Below are 12104 nucleotides of genomic sequence, written 5' to 3'. Positions count from 1 at the left end.
AATATAGATCATGCCCATTGGTTAAAATTGTTTCTGAAAGTGAAAAAAACTGCCATTTTAAGTCATTTTTATCATAATATCAACTTTTTGGCGTGTGGTTGACTCATATATAACACGTGTTAAGACGATAGCTCATGATTAATAAAGATCATTATATTTTATTGATTTTATCGTTTTTCATATTCTATTTTTAGATTTGGGACATCCGAGCTAACGACGGTATCAAAAGAAATATCCACGGACCTCATATTTGTGGAGAAGCAATCGACATGCAGGTTTGTTGTCACCTTCATCATCATCATCATCATCATCATCATCATCATCATCATCATCATCGTCATCGTCGTCGTCATCATCATCATCGTCGTCGTCGTCATCACCATCATCATCATCATCATCATCATCATCATCATCATCATCATCATCATCATCATCACCATCATTACCATCATCATCATCATCATCATCATCATCATCATCATCATCATCATCATTATCACCATCAGTATCCATAGTATTATCTCTAAGACTCCAGGACGTTGCTATGAACTGGCCACTGTACCAAACATACACACACACACACACATACACACACACAAAGACACACACACAGACACACGCGCACACATACACACACAGACACACACACACACAGACACACACCCACAGACACACACACAGACACAGACACACACACATACACACACACCCACCCACCCACACACCATATCATGTGTAGTCCCAGGACAAAGCCTCCCATTACCAGTTAACTTACGTACTCTGGAAAAAACTCGTATTTAAAAGTTTGGTCAGAAAACTCGTCCTTCAAATATCGATCGATTTTAACGACCCTCATCTTTGCAAAAATTATTTCGTGAAGTCCCAGGTTTGAGAGTTTTAGCCAAGATGAGGGTCATTTAAATCGAGTATTATTTAAAGACAAGTTTTCAGGCTAAATTTCTAAATACGTGCTTTTTTCATAGTACGTCCGTTAACTCACTCAATAAGGAATGAGATTAGCGGAAGAGTAGCGTTAAAGACAAGTTTTCAGGCTAAATTTCTAAATACGTGCTTTTTTCATAGTACGTCCGTTAACTCACTCAATAAGGAATGAGATTAGCGGAAGAGTAGCGTCCTTTGATTGGACGTCACCTTACAGAGAGAACGTAAATTTGATTTTTGCGCATGCGTCTCTCTCGTCCTCGCTTTCGGTGAAGTGTCTCAAGCCGCTTTCACCGGAAGCGAGGACGAGAGACGCATGCGCACAACCAACATGACGTTCTTTCTCTAATAACTTTTCCGCCGGTGATGTCCAATCAAGGGACGCTACTCTTACGCTAATCTCATTCCCTATCCTAGATATTTTTGCTTCTTTTCAAAATTGGAATAAATATATTAAAATGAGTATGTTCATATATAGTTTTATTCAACTATCATTTAAATGCAAAAAACTAAAAACATTAGCTGTGATACTGCATCGATCTATATTTTGTCTCAGAAAAATGAAATAAATAGGCATGGGGTAAAAGTAACTGGGGTAAACTACGGATATAGTCGGTGTTAGGGTTGAGTGAGTTAACTTCTTAAGAAGACAATCCACATTTTGTTCGTTCAGACATGGAATAACTGGGTGGGGTTCCTGACCTCCCATAGTGGGCAGGGGAGGGGGGGGGGGTTACATGTACATACTGTGTCTTCCATCCCCTTATATTATCTGTTTTCCAACTTGCTTTCTGTCTTTGTCTTAGAATGAGATTACTTGGTTTTGACCTGGCCCTGGCCGGAGTCCTAGCTGGGAGGGAAACAGTCGAATGCATAGTGTTATTGTTTTGGGAGATGATATCTTTTTCCTTGTAAATCATCTCTCTGTTATGTATTATTATATTTGTTATTTTGAATGTATTATGTAAGCATTTGAGTGTATTCCTCTGTGTTGGATTTTGTGCTTGTGTCCGGATGAAACTTATAGGTGATCTCAAACTAAGTACATTGGTGGTATGCTCTTGGATTCTACATCTGATCCCTATTTGTTCCCAGTTCCCCTTTGTCTTACTTTCTCTTGGCTGCTTTAATTGTAATTCCAGAACTTTTTACTATACCATTTTCTTCCTTTTTACTGGCGCTGATATAACTTAAATGTGTTGCAAGCGGCATAAAATCCTAAAGAGATGAAATGAGTAGGAAAGTGCCAGAAGACAATAGAGAATAAAAATTTTCGCGGCGGTGATATGGGTTTGAACCCGCGACCTTACTTGTACGACAACTCCGCCTGGCCGGTGAGAGCGTGACTCTATCGTGTGAGCTATCCACGATCCCACGTAAAACCCTTTAAAACAAACAGAAATGCAATCATTATTTTTTTTTTTTTTGCCAATTCCTCAGGGTAACAATATCCTAAGCGGACAGTGGACAGCCCTCCGGGGTCTTCAAGAGTACGATTACACGAGTGGTAAAGTGGTCAAGGAACTCAACTACCCACACAAAGACGGTGCCTTCCTCTACTGTGCCCAGTATGCAAACCCTAACTTGGTGCTGGCCGGTGGCAGCGGAACGAATAAGGCGGAGCTCGTCCAGGTTTCAACAAATACGGTAATGATAAAATGATGGACCATTTTAAAGACGAATATTTTTTAATGAGCTTTTGTATAGCGCAATATCCACTAAACGTGCTCAAAGCGCTTTACAAGAAGTCCTGGCCAACAGCACCACTTAACATTTAGGAGGGAACAGGACGCCTGTTAGGCGATATTACAATTTTTTCTGACAAAGACAACGCTGTTTACGGCCAGGTACTCAGTTTACACCTGAGTACGGTGAGAGAATGTGAGTAGAGAGAATTTTCCAAGGACTCAAATATGCGCCGAGCGAGGCTCGAACCCACCTTTCGATCCGAAAGCGAGTGTCATACCACTAGACCACATAGCCGCACAAATACAGACCTCCCTACTTAAAAATCTAAAAATTCGTTGTTTTTAGTAGATTAAAAATTGTAGTCGCTAAAGCTAACTTTACAAAGCAACAATTTGTCCTCATAATGATTAAATAACACTTCAAAATCTTTAAAATGATGTAGTCTGGCCTCAACTTTCATTTTCATAAATAACAATGTGAAATTGAATGTAAGCTTCAATTTAATAAGCAAAAACACAGATAATGTGGACGTTTCGGATTTCCCCTTTATCAACAAAACAGGATGAATGGAACACTACTGACAAATGGGGTAATCCTAACAGGCGGCGTCATATCTCGTTCTACTTGTTCAATGTTGCTGTTGGCTAAGGGTCTCTTGTAAAGCGCATTGACCGTGTTTAATGGATATTGCGCTTTGTAAAAGCTCGAGTTTAACTTGGTTCTTCGATTTATTTTTTTTCTGAATTAATTTTTATAATGGACTGAGGTAGACAGGTTGCTTCATTGTGAGCTCCTGAACTGAACTGACTAAAAACTAGAGAAGTGAGAACCGGAAATAGGCATTCTGGTCCCAGGAAGTAGATAACCATAATAACAGGAAGAAGAAGTGATTCAATACAGAAGAGGTAAAAGGAATATTCTAATATGGTATATATACTATTTTACTCCATTACAATTTTGTTTCAGCACGTGGGAGGATATGATGTGGGGACACCTGTACAGGCCATAGACTCAGCCAAGAATGGACGCATCTTTGCAGTCGGTGGGGCAAAGGACAAGTTTGCAATTTTATCCGTTAAGGATTAGAAAACAAACAGCATAGCAGCAATGAAAAAAATAATAAAGCCACGTTTAACAAATTTTAGGTGACTACCGGGCAGTTTGGAAAGGACAGTTTACAACTACAAGAATGGTCAGGTGTACGAATTTGTGATGATTTTTTTTGAATGAATGCTTCTTTTTACGAATGGTTAACACGTTAACAACTATAGATACAGTATGCATTGTTGAACAAAAATAGCGGTATTTTATACCACGCGACAGTGTGCAGACATCTGATACGGTAAAAATGGCTTTTGAGTCCTGTCCTGTATCTGTCATGTTATTTCCCATTCATTTAATTGTTCAGTGGCTTATGAATTCCATATCTGTCATGTTATTTCCGTCCATTCATTTATTTGTTCATGGCTTTTGAATTTCATATCTGTCATGTTTTCTCCGTCCATTCATTTATTTGTTCATGGCTTTTGAATTCCATATCTGTCACGTTTTTTCCGTCCATTCATTTATTTGTTCATGGCTTTTGAATTTCATATCTGTCACGTTTTTTCCGTCCATTCATTTATTTGTTCATGGCTTTTTTTTTAGAGTTCCATATATGTCATGTTATTTCCGTCCATTCATTTGTTCATGGTTGAAGATATATTTTATAAGGAATAATTTGTTATTATTATCATTATCCTTTGTTTCTTTCTGTAACTGGTGTTTTTAAATGGTTTTAAAATTTAAATACTACATAATGAAGATGTAATTACATTGAATTGATAGTGTTTATTAAATCTTTGACATGAGTTCCACTTCAATAAAAGGGTTTCAAATGAAAATTGGTGACTTCAGTTATGTCAATACTTTGTTTAGTATTTTACTCCAAAAAAAAAAAAAAACAACAAAAAAAAAAGCAATAAAAGTACAACACCAAAAAAAAAAAAAAAAAAAAAGTCAATAAACGAAAAATACTCCCCCCCCCCCCCCCCACGTAAGAAACAAACAAATAATAAAATTTTAAAAAGAAAAAAAGCCATTAAAAAAACAACAAAAAATGAGCTTTTATATTGCGCAATATTCACTTACTGTGCTCACGGCGCTAAAAATTTAAGATTAAAAGGGACCGAAATCCAAAAGAAACAAAAGTAAATGGTTTGTGAGTCTGTAACAAATATCTATTATCATTCTTCCCCGACAGACACAACATTTAGTTAGTTCTAGTTCATTATGTAATGATTCATGGCGAGGCTCTGTAGAACATACAGTTCTCGCTGGACTCGGGATACTCTCCCAAAAAGCGTGCTTAACTTAGAATCCGAGCGAGCCGATATCCAATGCTCATGGGAGGTAACTCTTACATACCTGATTATTCAAGTTTTATTTCCCGCCTTATATGAAGTGAGTAGAAAAGTGCCAGAAGACAATAGAGAATAAAAAATTTTTTCGCGGCGGTGGTGGGGTTTGAACCTGCGACTTTATTGGTACGACAACTCCGCCTGGCAGGTGAGAGCGTGGCTCTACCGTGTGATCTATCCACGAACACAAAAATATTCGTTTCAAACCCAAAGTCATTTCTAGATCCCTCTCTCACCCACTTCTTGAGATCGCCGATTCGTTCGCCACCATCGCGAAGTAATTTTGACCAGCAGTTAAGCTTAATAGCCAATATTCTCATCACAAACATATAACATAGAAACGATTGAGACATTGAGTATGCTCCGGTGTAGGGGGTGAATTTTTAATTCAGAAAAGTGAGTGGAGCAGGCACTTATGTTGGTAACAACAAGATATGAAGTGAGTAGAAAAGTGCCAGAAGACAATAGAGAATAAAAAATTTTTTCGCGGCGGTGGTGGGGTTTGAACCTGCGACTTTATTGGTACGACAACTCCGCCTGGCAGGTGAGAGCGTGGCTCTACCGTGTGAGCTATCCACGAACACAAAAATATTCGTTTCAAACCCAAAGTCATTTCTAGATCCCTCTCTCACCCACTTCTTGAGATCGCCGATTCGTTCGCCACCATCGCGAAGTAATTTTGACCAGCAGTTAAGCTTAATAGCCAATATTCTCATCACAAACATATAACATAGAAACGATTGAGACATTGAGTATGCTCCGGTGTATGGGGTGAATTTTTAATTCAGAAAAGTGAGTGGAGCAGGCACTTATGTTGGTAACAACAAGATATGAAGTGAGTAGAAAAGTTTCCCGCCTTACTTCCTTTATATCAGCGAGACCACTAGCAGGGCAGTGCGGACTGGCTCTAATGCATTATGAATAGGCTTCAACAGTCATGACGTCACTTCCCTTGTAATGGCGCATGGTAACTTAGTAACTGGCTCCAAACTATCGGAACAATGGCGGACGCCCTTATGAAATATTAATCCGACGAGCATGAAAGTGTATCCAAAAGAGAAAAGCATAATAAATATGATCTTGTTTTGGCTTTTATATATTCTGATCACATGACATAATATGAAAAGTTCTAGCCAGCATGAAGAATAAAAAGTACCGATTTCCTTTGATTTGAACTACGCTGCTCGCCGTTGCTGGGCGACGTGACATCAGACAATTGAATCCAAGTATATTGCATCTTACAAGAAACAAAAATATAACAAGATATATGTCAGTAAAGTGCTTTGAGCATGTTTCGTGGATATTGCGCAATATAAAAGTTGAAGACAAAGAAAAGTGGAAATTGGGACCAGTTTACCCTTCATTATTCTTGACAAAGAAGTCCTTCATCGAGAATTGCTTCTGTGTTTCTGTAATGCGTTGTCAGTTACGAAGGACCATTGATAAGCACGCACATATTACCCGAATACAACAAGCTTTGTTGGTATGTGTATCTTCTCTTGTGGTGACACGCACCCACAAACTACTGGTACGTACTGGCTCCACGTGTATCTACTCCATCCAACCGGTTGACGATGTCTGAATGTCTAGTGACTAAGTCGCTTGACTTTTTAAAAAGAATTATCATTATTACCCTGTATGAAGTAGAACCAATTGGTGTTTTTATGACACAATACTATACATATGACTTATGACTGTCTCCATAATATCAGTATCAGCCAAGAATGCCTGTCAGGGCCAGGATAAAACCAAGATATCTCTTAAGGGTATCCGACCAGGGCCAGGACAAAACCAAGATATCTCTTATGGGTATCCGGCCAGGGCCAGGACAAAACCAAATAGTCTCATTCCAAGACAAAGACAGAAAGCATGTTGGAAAACAGATACAGGCGGATGGAAGACCTCCCTGCCCACTATCACTATGGGAGGTCGGGAACCCCAACGGGGAAGGTCACTTGCAAATGGTAACGAAGTCCAAACGATAAATTCAACATTCAAAATCAAAGCTGTAATAATACAGGACAGAGAAATGATTTACAAAAATAAGCTCTCAAAACAAAACAAATTTTTTTACTGCAGCTAAAGATCCATACCAGTAACAGAAAAACGAGCATTTCAATCTAGAACAAAGACAAAGAGCAACATTGAAAGAAGGGAAAACAGAATTAGGGGGATAAAAGATACAGCATAAGTGACCTCCCCGCCTCCATGGAAAGTCAGACAGAAGATCCCACCCAGTCACCCAGCAACGGGAGGTCTAAAGATCCCTCCAACTCCAAGACAAAGACAAAGACAGATCAGAGAAAAGGTAAACAAATCATGTGGGCGTGGGTTGAAAATCGTCCTATTTGCTCCCATCGCCAGTGAGACCATGTTTTTTAAGTTACGGCTGCAACACTAAGTCTATCAGTGCCAGTTGTTTTTTTGTTTTTAAGGGTTTTACGGTGCTTGCAACACATTAAGGTCATATCAGTGCCAGTTGTTTTTTTGTTTTTAAGGGTTTTACGGTGCTTGCAACACATTAAGGTCATATCAGTGCCAGTTGTTTGTTTTTAAGGGTTTTACGGTGCTTGCAACACATTAAGGTCATATCAGTGCCAGTTGTTTGTTTTTTAAGGGTTTTACGGTGCTTGCAACACATTAAGGTCATATATGCATTGTTTTTGTTTTAGTTTACGGCTGCAACTAGTCATATCAGGCATTTTTTTTTGTTTTTAAGGGTTTTACGGCGCTTGCAACACATTTAGGTTATATCAGCGCCAGTAAAAAGGAAGACAATGGGATAGTAAAAAGTTCTAGAATTACAAATAAAGCACCCAAGAAAAAGTAAGGCATAGGGGAAATGGGAATAAATAGGGATCAGATGAAGATTCCAAGAGCATACCACCAATGTATTTAGTTTGAGATCACCTATAAGTCTCATCCGGACACAAGCACAAAATCCAACAAAGAGGAACACACTCAAATGCTTACATTATACATTTAAAATAACAAATATAATAATACATAACAGAGAGATGATTTACAAGGAAAAAAATATCATCTCCCAAAACAATAACTATACATTTGACTGTTTCCCTCCCAGTCAGGATTCCGGCCAGGGCCAGGACGAAACTAAGTAATCTCATTCCAAGACAAAGACAGAAAGTATGTTGGAAAACAGATATAAGGGGATAGAAGACACAGTATGTACCTCCCTGCCCGCTATGGGAGTCTGCCACGTGAGACCAGTGTGAATCGTGAAACAATTATATAACCCGTCTCACCCAAAACAGCAACAATAACAATGACAAAAATAATTAAAAAAACAAAAACAAAATCACTAAAATTTCAATAGAATTTTCTTTTATTTATTTTTTTGTAACAACTGGCGACTTTTTACTTACATCCCATATCAGAAATTCAAAGTCTGCAATAATACAACAATAAACAACATTAGAATATTTACAAAATGTTCATGTCGGTCTCTACTACAGGCCATCAAGAGGACAAGACCATTATAGGTAGGTGTTGGCGAAAACATTTGTATTGTGATCACCTTAGCCTTAATCAAAACAAGAGGCACAAGATCCTGCTAGGAAGCGTGCACTCTACTAATAGCAAAATACCCCAAAAGTTGTTTTTTTCCCACACTGCACTACAGAGAAGATTATCACTGTTGCTTTGTTTCAAATATCGACGGAGAAGATATAAGAATTAAAATCAAGCAAAACTATTTTAATATTGGCGGAAAAGGTACAGGAATTAAAATCAAGCAAAACTATTTTATCTCAGTACAGGGACAGTTACAGAGAGTACAATATTATACAACAAAAAGTAATAAACAAAAATAATTATACAGCTTCAAAAAAGAACAAAATATCAAACACGGAACGTTTTGGCCTCAAATTCCTCCTTCAGTCAACAAAAAAATCCCAACAAAAATCTGTCGTCAATCTGGAATTTAGTAATGTATTTATGTCTTTATTGCTTCTTGTTGTTGGCTGAAGAAGGGTTTTGAGCCTGAAACGTTCCACGTTTGGTATTTTGTTCTCAATTTGACCAAATTTAGACTGTCCAGGGTTTAACCATTAGACAAAAGTATTCTTTAGATCACAGAAGGTCATTTTTTAGATGAGAAAACTGGAGAATATAGAGAAAAGTTCCCGCCAAACTTTCTGATAATTATTCATATCTGGATTGGGCACAGGAAAAGAAATTTTGAAAACGAAAGTGAAAGTATGGATTTGGAATTTACCACTTCATTGAAGTATCACTGGTCATTTACAACGAATGGCAAAACGTTTATTCAAGATCAGAGAATCTAACAACCTTAGAATCATACCACAAATACAATACAACCCCACACACACACACACATCTACACCCCACACCCACATCTACCACCCAGACACACAATATATACAAAGTCCATACTCATCATATATTTACATGTTACAGTGGAGACCAGTATAACAGGTCCAGATATAACAGGGACTCTGTTATAAAAGGAGTTTTAAAAATCTGCTCTTTTTATCCCTCTTTGCAATTAGTACATATTTACCAGCTATAACGGACTTTTAAAGAGACTAATCGGCTATAACACGGATGCCAAAACCCACTTAATATCTCCAAATGCATAAAACATTGGCCCATATTATGCCCAGGAATGCCTAAAGCTAAAGGTAACGGAGAGCATTACTACTATACTATATTATTTTCAATATAACACGGGCCTTGCTCCAGACAGGCTGTGTTTAGCACACAACACACACACACACACACACACAACTGTCAGCTTGAAAGTGTGTGTGTGTGTAGGGAAGAAAAAAAAAAAAAAAAGAGAGAGAGAGAGAGAGAGAGAGAGAGAGAGAGAGAGAGAGAGAGAGAGAGAGAGAGAGAGAGAGAGAGAGAGAGAGAGAGGAGAGATTGAGAACAAATGGTAAAAAATGGTGGTTTAAACCATTTGGGTTGATTCCCTTGAAATTCGGATATAACAGGACTTGGTTGTTACAGGGATAGTAGCCCCCCGTCTAACCACCACTGTCATACTGAGCGTCCACTGTAACTGTTTGTTAAAAAGAGCACCATCCTAGTTACGACGGTCTACAGGCCTGAATCCCTCTGGGCATGAAGCCTGGAGGAAGGGCGTTGTTGAAGGTCCCTGGTTGGGGTGGCCTCATCATATTCATGGGATGTTGTGGCATCATATTGGGTAAAACTGGGGGTGGAGGCATTGAGAAAGGACCAGGGGGTGGGCCTGCTCTCAATGGTGGGGGCACACCTCCACCCATTGGGTTCACAGGAGGAATTGGGGGAGGGCCAACAAAACCACCACCACCACCCCCACTTGCGTTGGAAGACGGTGGGGGAACCATCCACATCCCCCCACTCACATCACCCTGAGATCCAGAAGCTCTCCCTTGATTTGTATTCCTGTTATCATCGCCATCACCACCTTGGTCCTTGTATCCCAACGAGCCCTGATGCTTCATGTCAGAGACCAGCTGTTTGGCGATGGCCTCCAATTGGGCTTTCTTATCAGTAGGAGAGTCGCTGGTAAACAGAGGTGGGGCGACTGGCGGAGGAATGGGTGGGGGGATATCGACGGGCTTGTTGTTTCCACTTCCACTTCCCGGTTTGATGTTGACGTAGCGAAGCAGATCTGGGTGAAGCTCCTTGGACGGGTCTGACACGCTGCTGCTGTTGTTGTTGTTGGATTGCTGGGAAAACTGGGCTTCCAAGGAGTCCAGTCCCATTTGAAATTGCTTCACGGCGTCTGCATCGTGTTTGATAGCCGTAAGCGTCTCGGCAAGCTCGTTGATCTGACTGTAAACGTTAGCGGCATCCAACAAGTTGCTATCCTTGGACAGACTGTACACGTCTGCCTTCTCCCGCAGCCGGTCCATCAACGTGTTGTAGAGCGTCTTGCTCATGGCGATCTCCTGATCTGAACTGGTGGGCTCCATACGTCCGCTGCCTTTTCTCTCCCTTGAACTGATGTTAAAATAAAAAGGGAAAACAAAAGCTGTGAGATAATTTAAAATCGCATGATCTAGCAAAGGCCAATTGAAAAGATAAAAAATATGCACATTTACATAGTGTTCATGAGATTTTCAAAGATGAGTCAGAAAACATTAGTGATACATACACTCCTCCCCCTAAACCTTACTCTAAGTAATTAAACCAATGAAAGTAACACTTTTTGAGATAATATCTTATTGTGTAGTTTTTTGGGTGTTTTTTTTTTAACATACTTCATGTTGAGTTTTTAAAACTATTTTGTATTCTTTGAATGATTTTCCATTTCTGACTCAATTTGCATCAAAAATTTCAGCACTCTGTAAAGATTGGCAATAATAACAGTGGATAGAAAACACTTTGTAATTAAGATAAAAGATATGAAAAAGTGTGTATGAACCAGTGCCAGACAAAGAAAGGAAAAATGCAGGAAAAAAAAAAACATTCCAAAAAATCAGCCTGCCTCGAACCTGGTCTTACATCAAGGAATTCTCATTAATTTGTCACTTTGTAATGATGTCATGTTTGGTCAGCAATAAATATATGTTGAAATCATTTCCACACATCATATTCGTTGCCGACTTGACTTACAAAATACGTTTGTTCCACCTGGATTTAAAGTAGTATATTAACATTATTGCTCTATTTGATATTGACTGAAGACGGGTTTTTGATCCTGTAACGTGTGCGGGTATGTGGTCTAGTGGTATGACACTCGCTTTTGGATCGGAAGGTCCTGGGTTCGAGTGCATAGTTGAGTCCTTGGAAAAGGCTCTTTACTCACATTCTCTCACCGTACTCGGGTGTAAAATCAGTACCTGGCCGTTAACAGCATTGTCTTTGTCCGAAAAATTGTAATATCGCCTAACAGGCATCATGTCCCGTCCTACATGTTAAATGTTGCTGTTGACCAGGGACCCCTTGTAAAGCGCTTTGAGCACATTTCGTGGATATTGCGCTATATAAAGCTCAATCTATTTTATTGTTTTTAACGAGCATTTTGAAGCTCTCACATTCAGGGTTTTTGTACATTACTCTGTAAAGGGTTTTAAAGATTCTGAAGCTTGGTGTTTC

General features: G+C 39.1%; 2 protein-coding genes across 8 annotated transcripts in view; one reads left to right on the top strand and one right to left on the bottom strand.

Annotated features, from left to right (window-relative positions):
• LOC144973571 (uncharacterized) overlaps positions 1–4514 on the top strand; it is a 78944-nt gene extending 74430 nt beyond the window's left edge. For all 3 annotated transcript variants that reach the window (XM_078916191.1, XM_078916193.1, XM_078916192.1), the window contains 3 exons: positions 195–275; positions 2383–2589; positions 3598–4514. In XM_078916191.1, the coding sequence (XP_078772317.1) occupies positions 195–275; positions 2383–2589; positions 3598–3717 (408 nt within the window). In that variant the 3' untranslated portion in view covers positions 3718–4514. The remainder of the gene's footprint in view (positions 1–194; positions 276–2382; positions 2590–3597) is intronic.
• Positions 4515–8353: 3839 nt separating this feature from the next.
• Positions 8354–12104, bottom strand: part of LOC144973551 (uncharacterized) — a 37815-nt gene continuing 34064 nt past the window's right edge. For 4 of the 5 annotated variants that reach the window (XM_078916111.1, XM_078916115.1, XM_078916112.1 and 1 more), the window contains one exon: positions 8354–11006. In XM_078916111.1, the coding sequence (XP_078772237.1) occupies positions 10106–11006 (901 nt within the window). In that variant the 3' untranslated portion in view covers positions 8354–10105. The remainder of the gene's footprint in view (positions 11007–12104) is intronic. The other variant, XM_078916113.1, reaches the window with a different exon arrangement.

Source organism: Berghia stephanieae, chromosome 5, assembly GCF_034508935.2.
Source record: "Berghia stephanieae isolate SIO BIC M18660-M18661 chromosome 5, UCSD_Bste_1.3, whole genome shotgun sequence".
In the NCBI taxonomy this organism is placed as follows: Eukaryota; Metazoa; Mollusca; class Gastropoda; order Nudibranchia; family Aeolidiidae; genus Berghia; species Berghia stephanieae.
Note: the sequence above shows the minus strand (reverse complement) of the source record. Positions and strands in the feature narration are given on the sequence as shown.